General features: G+C 38.3%; 1 protein-coding gene across 1 annotated transcript in view; it reads left to right on the top strand.

Annotated features, from left to right (window-relative positions):
• The window catches only part of LOC140167335 (MFS-type transporter SLC18B1-like), a 100,556-nt gene that overhangs the window by 37,072 nt on the left and 46,385 nt on the right, over positions 1–17,099 (top strand). Inside the window, exons 3-4 of the mRNA XM_072190656.1 lie at positions 2,480–2,575; positions 8,470–8,543. Coding sequence (XP_072046757.1) covers positions 2,480–2,575; positions 8,470–8,543 — 170 coding nt within the window. The remainder of the gene's footprint in view (positions 1–2,479; positions 2,576–8,469; positions 8,544–17,099) is intronic.

The raw sequence follows: 17,099 nt of genomic DNA on the forward strand, positions 1-17,099 counted from the left end.
ACCAATAACATCAGAACATTCATAGGGCATACAATTTGTATTTTCTTGGAATAAGCCCTTTCGCAAATTCAGATCATGGTGCATCATGGGTAATATTTGCCGATAAAATTGGAGATAAACACGATGAGGCTATTGTACATTTTCAATGGGGTGAACTTTGCCGTTTGCATAAAAATGTTTTGTCCTGGAATTTCGCTGACAGTTTGGTCTTCATTCCTTCACAATATTTGTATTTCACAGGAAATATTAACATATTTAGGAAAGAATAAAATATGTTTTACAAAAATATGTTTTTGAAGGAAGTGCAAAGTTCGCCACCATTGCAAATGCACTGCAGCCTCCTCGTGTTTATCTCTTGTTGAAGAATGTGTGACGATGTCTGAGCATGCGCATGTGCAACTTTCCGAATTTGCGAAAGGGCTTATTGGGCCAAGCCAAAAGCATGCACAGAACAAGATTCAAATACCGCGCCGAATTGTTGTAATTGGTTGAGGGACAGCTGGGATCACTGAGTTAATACACTAAGAATAAATATGCCAATCAGAAACACTGTCTGCATTTGATGAACTGAATTATATTTTTCATTTTTATAAAATGTTTTTGGTGAGGAGTATAATTAATTTACTATTCATCCATTCACTATCCAAATTAACAATACCTACAAATCTGTATAATGAGACCTTCCAAAATAGTGGTACCCAACTTCTACCGGATTATTTTTAAAGTGTTGAGAAAAACCTTCCAATTTCAATAGAATTTCTGGTAAACTCTCACTCAATGCTTTGGAAACACAAAATCCCGTTAGGTCTCAGCGAATGTTAACACTTTTCTTTCATGACTTTCTTTGAAAGTGGATATTTTTTCAAATAAGTAACAAAAACTGGGTGTCTAAGTTAATTGGACAGACAATAGTTCTCTTTTAAAAGAATAAAACGCAGTTTAAAGTTTATTCATTACAAAAGTTTCTACAGACCGCAAAAGAATTAAGGTACTATAATTTATTTAGGTTCGCCATTTTATATCCTAAACAAAGACAAAATGTCAAAATTAAAACAAGCACCCAATACTTGTACCATTGATCCCATTGGTTGAAATCGGTTGAGAATTAATGAAACGGCGATTTTAAACCCAAGGAAGGACCGGAAGTTGCATTCTAATGTTCTTATCAATATCATCGGGATTCGATGATCCCGCTGCTGAAAGCACAAAATAATTTCCATCTGTGGTCTTTGTGTATATTTAACTTCGATCGCTACGCCCGCAAAGTGGACCTTTTTGGCCTTGGATGACTTTTTTATGGGGAGGGGCGACCAACATCTCCTCCCTGTTCATGGCTTCTCCCTCCTTCGTGTATAGACCTTACTCAAATTGGGCAACTCATCTAGATTACAATCGTTATTGTAAATTTATATTGGAATTGGCTGTTCCACTTCAAATCCACACTCCCCGTGTGGAAGATTAAAGTGAGAGTATGAGTTTCAAATAGAATAGGGTCCTGTGTCACAACCTGGGGTACCTTTGCGTTACATAGTAAAAAAATGAAATGTTTCAAACATTTTACCTACACGTCTCATTTGAAGTGGTTTATCCTCCTGAGCATTTTGACACCTTTTTTTATGGAAATCGGTTAGAAAATGAGAGAGTGCGGGCAAAAACAATCACAAAGTAGGTGGGATTTAACCCCATCTCTTTTTTCCAAATCATTCTGAGCAAGTATTAGTCTTTTAAATGACCTTCTGTATTTATTTACTTGGTTTAGATGTCTGGGAGGTGTTTTTTTACAAATTTACGATACGAATCCCTCCCCCTAATCCTCAACCACCTTGGCACATTTCATGCCAAACGTCATAAGAAAATAATTAAAAATAATTTTAAAACAGATTAAAAACATGAGTAATATTGAATAAATTAGCCTCAATTTAAGACCTAATTGAATCTTCTAAGTGAAGGAATACTCAAGAGACAGTGTTTTGAAATCCCAACTGCACATCAAAATGTAACAAAATTACCTTTTTGGGTACCCCATAGACAATTATGTAACTTCCATTGTAGACGATATAGTTACGTTAAAGCCATAATACAGGGTGAGTATGGGTTACAAAATGATTAACCCTGACCAATTACCCTGTGGATTATATTTCTAACATCTTCCACATGGGTAGTGTGGATTTCAACTGGAATCAAATAATATACTTTGATCAGCTCGTAATCGGCGGCAATTATTAGGCTTTTATCAATACACCGAAAAGTATATCCATGTTAAGAGTGATATAGTCGATCTGCCTGCCTGGTCTATATTTTGCGTGTTAAAGAAAGTAGACAAAGTACATAACTTTCATTAATAATTTGTAACACTTCTGGCGAGATGTCATAAGAGAATTCTCCAAATAAAATTTATTGATATTAATCCGCGATGTTAAAAGTCCCGTCGATTACGAGCTGATCAAACTGTACATGGTTTCCTGCTATCTTGTTACAGGCTAAGCTAAAAGGTGTAGGCGCCGTGACATCGGGTTTTGTATTCGCAGTTTATTTCCTTGCTCAGATGATTGCTTTTCCATTATGGGGAAAATACGTAAGTTACTTGAAAAGAATGCCCTCTGCATAGCTGCCCCTAGACATTGGATAATTGCAGCATTCTATATTACCCACAATCTATGAATTTGTCACCTGGCAGCTATTGCAGGTAGGGCATTCATTCCCTAAACCTTCATGTATTTTAGCATAAAATATTAAGTACAAGGTGTCCACAAAAAAAAAGAGGCCCCTCATTGCGCCCTCTTTTTCTCCTATTTCTGAAAAGTTGATCAAATATATTTTGGTATGTAAATAAACCTTTAATCGTTAGCTTTAATAAACCAAAACAATTATTTCAATCGGCTCACAACTTTTGAAGATATGCTCTTTTAAAGAAATGTACCCGATTTTCACGCTGTCCACGGAGGAGGTTTGGCTACTTCAAGAGATTGAAAAGCAGTACACGTACCACATGCATGAATATCAAACGTTCCTAAATGATAACTTTATAAAATAACTTTATTTAGGGGATGGGCTTTACCGGCGGGTTTATGGGCTATGGATTTTGTTAAGTGACTTAAGTGTCATTAATTGTGGGTAAAATGGATGTGGGATAGGAATTCTTTTGCTATACTTGCAATTACTTACTTTTTCTTGGTTCCTCATGCCTTTTTGTTTTATTATATTTCTTACTTTCTTTCTTTGTTGTTTCTTGCTTTCTTTTTATTTACAACATAAGTCATTTCTCTTCTTAGGATAAAAGGTAGCCCTGAAAAGGGCTGTTTGGTTTGTCTTTGGTTCTTCTGAAGTGAGTTTACTGTGCTGCTCTGCCCTCTACCTGGTTGCCTCCTTGGCGAATACAGGTTTCAGCCCTGGTCCTCATTACATCAATTGCGTTGGGTACCATCCTTGTGCGCCGGATACGTGAGATTGCAGCAGTAGGCCTAATAATACGTTTGCGAAGATAGTCTTGAATTTTGCCCCAAATTAATAAAAGCAAATGGTGCGAAGTTTGGGAATCTTACAGGCTACTCCCCAGCATGACCCATCCCAACCACTCTGTTTACTATCCGTGGACAGAGTGAAAACGGGTACTTTTCTTGAAAAGGGACCGTTACAAAAATCGGCTCACAAAAATTGTGAGCCGATTGAAATAATTGTTTTGGTTTATTAAAGCTAACGATTAAAGGTTTATTTACATACCAAAATATATTTGATCAACTTTTCAGAAATAGGAGAAATGAAGAGGGCGCAATGAGGGGCCTCTTTTTTTGGGACACCCTGTATGTAGGAGATAAAGTAGACATCGGGACAAGAAATACCTATCTGCAATAGCTAATTTCGTAATTGAAAAAAATTCGAACTTGTCACACCCGCGTGGAGATGACACAGCGTCATCATCCCTATATCTTCGTGTCAAAAATTGCCGTGATACATGTAGTAGTGCGAATCACTAGTCAGGGCCGTCGCTGGAGGTGGGTATGGGGGGTGACACACACCCCCAATCGTCAAATCCGTCGGCAAAATCGTGCCGTCGCCGGCAAATCGCAGAGAAAGGGGAGAAGGAGAAAAGGAAAGAGGGGAAGGAGGAGAAGAGAAGAGAGAGAAGAGAAGAGAAGAGAAGAGAAGAGAAGAGAAGAGAAGAGAAGAGAAGAGAAGAGAAGAGAAGAGAAGAGAAGAAAGAGAAGAGAAGAGAAGAGAAGAGAAGAGAGGGAGGGAGGGAGGGAGGGAGGGAGGGGAGGAGGGGGGGAATGGAGAAAAGAGAAATAGAAAGGGGAAATGGAGAAAAGAGAAATAGATAAGAAAAAAAGGGAGTAAAGGAGGAGAGAAAATTGCACGTGTAGTAGGCATATGCCGAAAAAACAAACAGTCGGGTCGATCGGAAGTAGGTCTTATAATGGGCCTGCAATTATTTTAGGCATTGCTTGAAGGCGCTAGGCGGGTCCTCGTCCTAAAAGCATGTGAAAATTACAGCCGGTCCGCCGATATGCAGGGCCCGTCGTCAAATTTTGTCACCAAAGTCATATTAAGACTGACTGCGTGCTGACTTCAACATCGATACATGCATGCTTTAATATTGTGAGTCTCAAGTCTTGTAAAGCAATGATTTAAATAGTGTAAAAATGATGCACCAAATGGCTTCAATTGGACCTTCATTTTGCCAAAATTCGCAATTCCTCAAACACCCCCCTGCGTGGTGGATAAACAAGTGGCCATTTTCGCTTCTGCTTTCAATATTTGCCATTTTAGGCCCTATGTTTAACAGAATTTATACATATACAATAATAGGGAAAACTTGTCCACGAAAGACTTCAAACTAAAATTTTACACAGTGCCAAAATGGTCCACCAAATCGCTTCAATTAGGTCTTCATTTTGCAAAAGTTTCTTACTTCTGAGGGGGAACATCCCCTGTAATGCACAAACAAGTGGCCATTTTCTGCTTTCGACAATTTATGTTAAACACAATTTATAGGGCTACAATAATATGTAGGGAAAACTTGTCCACGAAATTCGCGCGAAAGGCTTCATGGACCGTCCATTTCACAAATTTTCGGCTTTTTAAACTAAAATTTGACACTCTATAGTGTCAAAATGGTCCACCAAATCGCTTCAATTAGGTCTTCATTATGCAAAAGTGTCTTACTTATAAGGGGGGAACATCCCCCTCAGACACCTGCTGCGTTGTGCCCAAACAAATGACCATTTCCGCTTCTGTTTTCGACATTTCCCAATTTTTGTTTAACACAATTTATAGGCCTACAGTAATAGGGGACATTTGTCCACGAAAATATCGCAAAAGGCTTCATGGACCGTTCATCTCACAAATGTTGGGGCTTTTTCAAACTAAAATTTTACACTCTAATAGTGTCAAAATGGTCCACCAAATTGCTTCAATTAAGGTCTTCATTTTGCAAAAGTTTCTTACTTCTGTAGATAAAAATTCTTGGTAGTATTATTCATATGTATACCGATTTGACCACATTATACTGTTTTGTTCAGCTATTATGTATGGGTTAAATTCACAGTGGGTTAAATTGTAGGCATACAGGGTGTCCCAGAAAAAATTACCGGGCGAATGAATTTGGACGTAAGTCGAAAAATAGACATTAGAATCCAAAAATCTAAACATCAGCGTGTAGCCCATCTTATTCTGCATCTTATACGCCAATTTTACTGGAATTGGTTGACTGATCGCGAAGAAATGAGCGATTACATAACGCATGCGGCAATTCACTTCATTCCAAGTTTGAAAGAAAGACCATTCAACTCAATGTATACTAGTGGGTAACTGTCAATGGGCTTTATATTTTGTTCTATGAAATCCTTTTTTTTTTTTTTTTTTACAATCTGTTTCTTGCAAAACATTTAATTAGGTTCTGTTCAAATTTGAAAACCTGCACGATATTGAAAATTAAAGCTAGCATGTAAGACGATGCTCGGTACTTGTAAATATATTTTTTCGTTAATGTTGATATAAATGTTGCATAAAGAATTATTGCATAAAGAATTCCAGATGGCTGAAAAAATTTCTCACACACATTCATGTTTTTGTAATTATTTCCAAGAAATTGTAATGCAAAGTTTAAATCTCTTAAAACTTGGTATATCAATCAAAAATCACACGTAAAGCTGTAAGCACTTGATCATTGTTATTCGTTGGAAAGTCAAAATATAACATATTTGCACAACATAAAGAATTAAAGTTGGAAAGTTTCCAAATGCAGAAATCAAATTTTTCTCGGACAAACTGTTATTTATCTTCAGTGAAAGCATGAATGACAGTTACAAAATAGATAATGTGGACTAAATTGAATGAGATACACAAACTTTAGGAAGCGGTGAGCGAGTATGTAAAAAGCGCCTGTTGATCAAACTTGGAATGAATTGACTTGATGCACGCATTATGTAATCGTTCATTTCTTCGCAACCAGTCAACCGAATCAAATAAAATTTTCGTATGTAATGCACAACAAAATAAACTATGCGCTACATTTTAAATTTTTTGATTCTGATGTCTATTTCTCGACTTATGTTCAATTTTATTCGCTCGGTAATTTTTTCTGGGACACCCTGTATATACAATCAGAAGTCGCACAATAGATACAACACTAATTGCCTGTTTGAACTTAATTAACTAATTAATTATTAATTAATTAATAATCACGCCCCTAATAAATCATGCCCGCAAATCTCTATAAAAGTAAATAAATGGACCATAGAATAGGCCTATATTAAAAATTATTTCCCCACCGGGGTGACACTCCTCATAAGCCCCTGGGTCAGTATTCATATTTTGGTCTATTTCGAAATGCCAAGAAGGTATGCCTATGATCCCAAGGTGTCAAATGAAAACAAAGCCCCCCCCCCCGGCTGATGCAACATGGTTCAGCTATATGGTGACAACCGCTCTAGTATTTGGTATGTCGGCACACAGACGGCTCGTCGGCAATCATTGACTTTTACACCCCCCCTAATGAAAAAGGTCTGGCGACGCCCCTGTCACTAGTTCTTCAACAGCTACGCATAGCGATTTTGTTCGAGATAGGCCGAGCGACTTAGGCTAAGCACAAATAGCCCATTCAACAGTATGATCAGCAATCGATCAGCAACTCAATTTTGACATAATCTCTGTTGAGGATAGGGTGAACATAACGGGTACCTTAAGGGAGGCGATCTTTTGTGCGTAATTATAGAGGGCCAGGGAATTCACTCTATCATTATAAAAAATATTTGAAGAAATCAAAGAGCCCTAGGAATAAAAATTGTAGTGTAATTCACGCCAGACACAATTTCTTTTAATGACAAAAATGAATTTTTGTAATCGATCAAAAACCAAACGTTTTATACCAATTTTGAATTTAGCCTGAATCCGTAAATATGGCACCTTTCGCCCTTTTTCAGGTCAAGGCTGTTTTTACCATTATGCAGCGAACCATTGTTGAAGCTATTTTACATACATGTTCAAAACACTCTAGAGAAAGAATGTGGCCATATACTGCTGAAATATCTTTTGTTGATTTCGAATGATAATGTCTTAAAGCCATAGGCCTAATGTGTGAATTAGCTTCACAGCGACGCCCTCAAATTTACTCGGATTTCTACTTTTTGCATAATTATAATGCCCAGTGGTATACTAAAATACCATGTAAAAGACTAAGCCTGCAGTGCTTTAATAACAGTAAAATTTAACTTTTGTATTAAAACCGGGTCGACCCGGTTTTATTCAGAGTTCAACGATCGAGTACTTGCTAACATGTACCGTGGATGTCAGCCTGTATGTACACACGTCGAGCGCGATGCTCCGTGCAGTTACATGTAATACGATCGGAGAGCGTAGTACACGCATTGTAGGCGTTGGAATGAATCACAATTTTCTTCATTATACATGTACCTCATTTGTTTGGCTCGAAATTAAAAGGGGATAATGTGATAAGTGAAAACAAACATTTAAATGTGAATCTATTCTTTTTGCAAATCACACATTATTGTTTTAACGTCGCAAATTTTAAGGTCAAATTTCTAAAATCAAAACAAACCATGGCGACGCAGATATTCCCCGACTTATGCAATTTCATCATCGTATCAGTGTCTTTATTATTTGTTTGAGGCCTTTTCCAAACGTTCGTGCTATTTATGCATAAACGGCTAATCTATCTTTATAAAATGCATCATTTTTATGTAAACAAAAGGCTAAAGAAGATAGCATTATGAGATTTATGTTTTATTATTACACTGCTCTGATCATCTGCCTCCGTGGCCGAGCGGTAAAGACCGGGACTGATAATCAATGATGCTTGGAATCGTTGGTTCGAGCTCCATCGAAGCCTGTGGAAACTGTTTTTTTCTTCAAAATTCATGATGGTATTCCGAAATGAGTAACTTGTCGATAAATCGTGTATCGTATCCTTAATACTTTGGCTTACTGTAGTTGCTTCTTTATATCACTCAGCTGCCCCAGATTGGTGCTAAGAATATGTTTCTTGCTGGACTATCGACATCAGGAATTGGGATACAATTATTTGGGTGAGTACTTTGTATACATAAAAATCACGATAGCAAAATAATGTAGGCCTATATTGGTTACTTCAAACTACATACTTAGTAAATATAACAACATTTTACTCATAGTTAGACTATCTTTTGAATAAAGTGCTCAATCCCAAAAGGGAGAGCGTATAAAAATTCAAAGAACAGACCTTCCAAGAATAGGTATATAGTCGTTACTCTGAGTTTCATGCCTAAAAGGCAATTGTCAGACGACAATTTACTTAGTAAATATATTATGATAACAATAATAACTTTCAAAAGGTCTAATTTTCCAAACGGGAGTGGGATCGTGGGTGCGGCTGTATTAGTATTACTTCCGAGAACAATTTTACGATGACATGTTCTACTTTCCTTCCGAGGACATTTTGCAGCATGTTCTCGGAAAGAGAAGGGCGGTATATAAAGTCCGTTTTTATCACTAACACAAATATGACCGGGTAACGGGTATCACTATTCTTCAACACTGAGACAAAACACATAACATCCGAGTCTCGTTTGGATGGATACAATGTGTGTCTCGGGAAGGTATAGCAATGGGATATTGCAGTTGAAATCCGTACACCCTCTGTGGAAGACATGACCTTAATCTCCAGTGTAGATTTGTAATGAGTCATACATTCAGGTAAAGAAACATGTTAACTTTGAATCCAACATTCCAAATGAACTTAAAACGCAATCTGTCAGGACAATACGGATATTACTATTTAATGATGATAATGATGATGTTCATGATCATGATCGTTATGTTGTATTTCGTTGTTTTTATTGTTCAATTTTATTGTTATGATATTATTAATATGCAATGGATATATGCTACTGAACGTCTAGAAATGGAAAACCGTCCTATAGCACTTTGTATACAAGAGGTCTCAACCCGGGGGGATGGGGGGCACTCTACACAAATGCTCCTCCGGAAAGACCAATGTTTTTGGACCTGACAGCTATAGCTCCGAAGAACCCCGAATTTTACTAAAACAGCGCTGAAAGACCTTAATTTTGACGATTTCAGGTCTAAAAGACCCATAAAGTTGCTCATTCCTCACATTTGTTTTTTCATGCGATTACCAACCAAAAAGTCAAGAAGGACCCTTGATTTTGAATGTTCGCAGCTCCAAATGACTCCAAAGACCCCCTTTTACCGATACGCCATCAGCTCAGTCCCAAAATACCCACAACCTCAAAATTCCGGGGGAGCATACCCACCAAAAATGTATAATGAGACCCCGGGTATTTAACTATGCAAACATACTTATCTTCATATCATCATTGTCATACGCGGTCACCTATACTTATTCAGGTCATGAAGGTAGCAGAGAAGGAGTAAGCTCGCGTTAAGCTCATTACGTAAGTCCTATTGTAATCACAATAGAGACAGATATACCTTTGATCTAATGATCATCGCCGATAATAGAGGTTATCCACTTCACTCATGTGTGACTTATAACAAAAGGCGCTGGTTCCCGTAGTATTCCTCATTCAAACCAATTCAATGCACGACCTCGGAGTTACCTGCATGACTTTGGTTGCACATGCAGGTACTTCTTTTGAAAGTCGTAAACAAGGTATAGCAGTCGTTGATAGGATATGCAGCTTATAGAACACGGATAACCTCTATTTCCGCAATGACTCCGTCTCCTGAGGGTTCATATTTAGTGACAAGTAAATCACGTATGCGCAAAACATGTATTATGAATGCGCATATATTCACTTTGCTGTTGAAATTGATTAATCATATTTCATTTAATATTGGATGTTTTTTTTTTTTTTTTTTATGAAACAATGTTGTTCCAGAATGTGTCTAAAACAGTTAATTATGGAATGGTGCAGTTCATAACATTTTAAGGACGGGTAAAATTGTTTTAACCACTGTTTTGCAAATACGAAGATCTTATTAAAAAATAAATTGCGCATTGTTGAGTTGAGGAATTCTCCTAGCAAACGAGATGTATCTCAGAGTTGCCCGAGTTGGTCAGATTTTATTTGTTTACCCAAAACATTAACAATTGTTCCTCCTCCGAAGTTTCAAAATAAACCGCGTCCTGGGCCGTCTTTCTAACTAGCCAATAGAGGTTATCCGTGTTCATATCCTATCAGCGACTACTAAACTCCTCAACAAAAGTTTGGAAAGTTTTTTCAAGCATCTGTATCTCAAATTATTTGTGACATATTCATATCGTGTTGCATATCAATGGATAGCTACTTGGCTCCCAGCATGAATTATTGATTTTATACGTAAGTAAAGAAATGCACAGATTATATTTGCATGATGTGCATACTCCAAATATTTACGGTAAATCTGAATAGTGGTCACATGTTAACATATCATGTGTTCGGGAAATCACGTGGCAACATTTTAAGATTTCAGGCTTGTTTACTAGTTAATTGCCATTTGTACTCTTTATTATTTATAATGTTAATTAACATATATTTTAAATGCTGATTAATCGTGGTTGGCTAACCATGATATCTGTTAAATTCAATGTTTTATGAATATAATTCTACCACGCAGAGGGGGTCACGCAGCAGAATTTCACATCACCTGACTTAGCTACATTTCGAATCTCTGCTCTTCAAATTCATGTAAATTTCAAAGTTTACACATTTAATATATTTAATATGATACTAATTTTTGGTTATAACCAACTGGTACACGAAATATACTAGCTTATTACCTATACAGAAAGGTGATTATCAGCCTTCACTCAGCAACTTGACATGCCCGGCATATGCAGCCATTCTCCGTCTGGATAACATGACTGTCGCCCTCAATACGTCTGGGCGCAAATTTAAATAACAATACGCTATTTACATATCAATGCGGCCTCATGCTAATTAAAGCTGCCCCATCCAGGAGTTCATCTATGAGAATAGATCTCCAAGGCTAACGATGGTTAACTATGGAAACATGTTAAAGGACATCAAGAAAATTTTCTAAGTTATTTATTTTGAGCTCTTTCGAGTATCGACGAGTAATGGATATATTCTGTAGATTTAGGTTTTGTCTGTGACTGCTAATGTGAGGGCGTCGTAGGTCGTACGGGGCTCAAACTCGGTGGGTGGGTGTAGTTCTGTCCTGGCAAGAAGAAGTTTATGTTCGTTAAGTCATCCGACCCCGGGGCCCCCTCCCAGGGGTCATTTGAGGTCAAATGACTAAAAACTGTCATATGGGCATGAAACTAAAAACAAAAGCATGATTGCAATCAAATAGGTTGATGACAACATTTGATTAAATGGACTGCACTCCGCCATAACTACGGTGAAGGACACCGGCTCAAATCCTTTGTTTGGAGCCAATCGATAATTTCATGCAGGGCCTCTATACTTTCTGTTAATAAAATACTATGCTGACCTCACACTCCAGTAATTTCAGATCATTGAGCTCAGTAACACATCAAAGAATGTCTTCCAATTCATGAAAACAAATAGATAATCTGCCTATCGGATTAAAAGCTTGAGGCATTTCAATTGCAAGGCCCATTACTTATGCCAACAACATAGGCCTACAAGTGTATAATGTAGCATGTGCACACATTATCATGTTGTGGATGGTGAATCAAGCTGTGCAGTCCCTACACATTCCCAAATGTATGCAGTGATTAGCCGGCAGTGCCGTACTATTACGCTGACTTTCGTATTCGGCGAGGAGGACGATTTCGACCTCCTGGTTTGTTTACAAACAGAGAGGTAGACAAAAAACCGTTCCGCTTGTCCAAACACTCAAGTATCAGAATAGTGCTGCAGAATGGTGCTCCAATACAAGAAAATTGTTCATTTTGGGTGAAAAGCATGAAAATTGGTACAAAGGTAGCTTTTTGCATGCTAATCAAATTTTGATCCGGGGCCATCTCAATTTCTGTCCCAAAATCCAATATGGCCGCCAAATTTAAAATGGCCGCCACTATTACAGTAAAACGATACTTTTATGGTTTAAAAGCTTTTACTGAGCTTAAATTTGACACAAATGATATCTAAATGTATGGTCTGGCATCTATACTTATGTGTCACATAAAACTATGCATCTAAAATCCAACATGGCCGCCAAATTCAAAATGGCTGCCTTTATAACAGTAAATCGGTACTTTTATAATATAAAAACTTTTACTGAGCTTAAATTTGACACAAATGATATCTTAATGTATGGTCTGGCATCTATACTTTTAAATCACGTAAAAATATGCATCCAAAATCCAACATGGCCGCCAAATTCAAAATGGCTGCCGGTTACTTATGAAGTCAGTCATTTTACAGAGGATTTATTTGGAACTTACAATGGATTCAAAGGAACAGTTTGTCGTCTGTACTTACTGGCCTAATAAAAACAAAATTCAAAATACAACATGGCCGGCAGATTCAAAATGACACCACTATTACAGAAAATCACAGTACTTCTAATTTTGATAATCTTTTACGGAACTTAAATTTGAAACTTATGATAGTCAAATGCACAGTTCAAGTGGCATCTTTACTAATTGGCTACGCAACAAAATGCTTTGAAATATGGCCGACAAATTCCAAAAAGGATTCAAATGTCTGATTTGCATTTGCAACTGGCCTAAACTGTAAAGAACGTCATTACCTGGCAAGTTCAATTAATACAGAGCATAAAAAAGACAAGTAGCTTAAAACATCTGCCTTCATTTTTACTCTAAATTGACTACCTCTAATTACCGTTGTTCACAGTCCCCATGACATTTACAGTACGTAGTACATGCGACTCCAGTCTTTACACATTTGCACAGACCAAGGCACCCTATGTTCACATTGCAGCCGCACTTGATAAGTTCTTGGTAAGATTTACAAGCTTCAGGCAGTGTCATCCACAGAGGCTGCCACAAATTAGAGGTCTCTTTTGTCTATCCCCACTCAGCTGGGTCCGGCAACTCTGGGGCGCGTAATAAGGCTTGACCCCAGACATAAGCAGCATGAAATGTTGCTCTTTTCATATGCTTGAAGAGCGCTGCCAAGGTTGGTGGGATACACTCAACTGACCTTCCCTTCTGAGTGAAGAGTTCTCTGCGTGCATCATCAACACTATTAGAGGAACTTGCTCTGTCTCTGGTCGTACATAAGGACAACAAACCGCTCAATTGTCGGCATGTGATCACTCAACTCCTGCTCTGATGGTGGAACTCTACTGAGAGCTGCAAATGAGTCTACAACATCAGTGAAGATCTTGCTCGTTTGCCATGCCGTTTTCTTTCCTCAGTTAAGAAAGAAGTACGCAACCGGTGAACCCATGAAACATAAGTAGAGACATAGATTTCTCTGGTCCTAAAGTCTGGGCAATGGCGTGTGCTGGTATGAGTCTGCAATTCTTATCTTACCTGTGCCAAATAATACCCAAAGTTCAGTAAGATTAATTTGGGGAAACAAAGCTGTACACAATACAACCACATCTGTGTCCACAGTACGTATCATGACTCGCTGGCATCCAGTAGCAGCAGCGTCAGCTGCATGCAACAGAAGCCTGGTATCCGCTTCCTCGTGTGTACAAGGAGACAAGCGCCCTGTTTCCTCATGGGGTATCCAGTGTGGTCAATTTGCCAAAAGTAGAGATTACTTTCCCTTCAGTGTGGATTGTTACAGACTGTTGAGCCAGGAAAGCAAAGAGTTCCATCTTGTTTTCGTCGATCCGTAGAAAAGCTTGCCAATTACCTGGTATCTTGGTGTCTGGCTGACACGTCTCCTTGTACCTTTTCCACGCTTCTGTCTTGTCATTGCCTTGAGACTATTTGGAATGTATTCATCATCTACTCTGTTGGCATTCCTGAGCTGGGACTGCACAAACGGCAAGAATACAAGCTCTGAGTACTCACTAAAGGTTTTTGCTGGACCAGGCTTCAGTATTTTAACGATTGCAGCACCATCAAGAAGAATAGCGTCTACATCGGGGACCTCTTCAGGTGGAGGAGGATATGTTTCTTGGAAACATCTAAGTAGGTCTGCCTTTGTTCCTGAATGCAGATTTCCAAATTTGGATAATGATGGTGTATAACTCTGATTCTCATGACGGATTTGGCATGACACGTACAGCCTGAAAAAAAGGGCACAATTCTTCTTCAGTGATGTAATCTTCTGCTTCTCATCAGACTTCGTTGCAGGTTGAGGGCAACTGAACAGTTGATATTTATTCCGTTTCAGTGGACTGAACAATGACTCCGTTCTGTTGTGAAGGCGCGATTCTGCAAAGCTGGTGTGCTGTTCTTTTCCTAGCTTCTGTACGTTGCGAACTGTGTGCACTACTCCATCGTATACTATGTCCCTTGTATCAAGAACTAAGAGGTCACTGATCTGTTCTTCAAAGGGGTTGTCCATCTCTTCCATAGTATCACAGAGCGATTTCACATCTTTGGTTAATGTACCTTGCACAGACTTCACTTGTTCATGATGTTTGACATCGGGTCCCTTAATCTGCTTCGTCTTAATGCTTTCTACTGTCTCTTCGAATATGACTCGCGCTATTTCTGGTCCTGGTACCATCCAACGCATTAATTAAGATGAGTTCTCTGTTAGCCCTACGGCACCACCATCACATTTCACAACAGAAATATTCTGCTCGTGTGCATGGTCAAGAGGACAGCAACTTCAGGTACATCAGGTTCCTTTGTGTGAAGAACTGCGGGAAGTATACTGGTGTAATCTTCAGGAAATTGTGCCATTGTCTTCTGTTTAGGGTGACTGCTGAACTTCAGGCATATCTCGTTTCTCTCCAAGAATTTCCTTGCTTTGGTGTTGGAAGAGGGATATACCAGTCCCGTGAAATGAAGCTCGGGCTGTTGTAGAGGTAGGGTTATGGTCTATATTATCAACTGCGGCAGTTGTGAAAAGACCATGGCGAAGATTTGCTGGACAGACAACATGTTCAGCTTCATATCTTGAACACACTTCATTGCCTAAATCCTTTGAAATGGACAGTACTCGATCATATGATACGGAGACTCCAAGATCGTACATCTTGTCGATCAATCCACGCTTCCGTGTTCTGGCGTGAATTAGAAGTCCTATGTAAATAGGTAGGGGTGGTTCATGATCCACGCTGTGGTATAAAGATGTTGAGCGTACCCTGCGTCGAATTATGAGATTGTAACGCACGAGTTGGGAGACACTGAGCATCGCTTGAGTATCAGTAGCATTGCTAGATTGTTGGACCCGTCATTATCACGCCAACTAGGGTCATTAAAGATTGTGGAACAGATTGTTGTTGACAATCTTTATACAATGAGCCGGAGAATTCAGATTTGTCATGCTTCAGCATGTCCGTGACAACTAAAGTATGGTTCACTCTTACTTTCCTTTATTTTTATCTTTTCTGCACGCTTCAATTTAGTGGTATTGTACTTATACTTGCATTGTTTGTGCCACTTGGCTACATTGGACTTCAGGGTTGCAGCAATTCCTGTTCCGTCATCTAGCGCTTCTAAATTCAAACTATCTGGAAGTTCCCCTAGTTCTTTAAACTTTTCCAAATTACTAGCGATGTTAGCATACACCAAACCAATACCATAATCAGGGTCTTTATTATCACCTGGCCATCGCAGTGTTTCGTTAGCAGCTTTTTGGCACAAAATGCATTTGTTCCAATCTATTGGCTCTGACAATTCAGATGTTGAAGGCATTTCTAGAAGTTGCCCCTGATCTAATAGTCTAAATGAGTTTTCCATGGTTAGTATTTTTCAGCCTTTAGAATACTGTAATTCGCTCTCTCTATCTCTCTCTCTCTCTCTCTCTTACATGTTTGTGGGTGTACACTATGTTTTATATAAGTTTACTTTCATATCATAGCGAAGAAAAACATTACTTTTTACATTCATTTCATTGTCAAATGAACGAATTTGGCAGCCACTTTGAATTTGGCAGCCATTTTGAATTTGGCAGCCATTTTGAAAATGCAAAAATATTCAACCTACTCTATTCTAGAGTATTTTGAGTGGCAATCAGAGAGAAATAGCTATTCCAAGCTGATATCCATGATCAGTTAAACATTTTTAGAAAAATTGGCGGTCATTTTGAAAATGGCCGCCATTTTGAAAAATAGGAAAAATTTCAATTGGCCCCGGATCCAAAATGAATCAGTATACACTACAGTACATCTGAGCCAAATTTCATGCTTTTCACCCAATTTGAACAATGGTTTCACCATTCCGCAGAAGGATGATCCACAATAGCGTGATTCACGTAACCTGAATAGGGATTAAAAAGCTGTCACGTACTCACGTAGAACCATGTACTTCTATTGTCCAATTTGCCATCAAGATTTCATATGGAAACAGTTCAGACCCAGTACACGATCATGTCAGAAATTAATATTTTGTTCTGGGTCTGATTATTCGGACTAATTAGCCGGTATTCACTCATGATGGACATACTGATCATTATGTATGGTTTAAACTCATAGGTGTTGTGCGTTAAGTTTGGCAATTTGGGAGGGGTGGGTTCAAAATGACCCCATAGGATTATACGGGGGTCAAAATTTCAAATTGCTCAAATACCCCTTTCAAATATATCAAATTAAATAAATAAATAAATAAATAA

The sequence above is a fragment of the Amphiura filiformis genome, chromosome 13 (genome assembly GCF_039555335.1).
Source record: "Amphiura filiformis chromosome 13, Afil_fr2py, whole genome shotgun sequence".
In the NCBI taxonomy this organism is placed as follows: Eukaryota; Metazoa; Echinodermata; class Ophiuroidea; order Amphilepidida; family Amphiuridae; genus Amphiura; species Amphiura filiformis.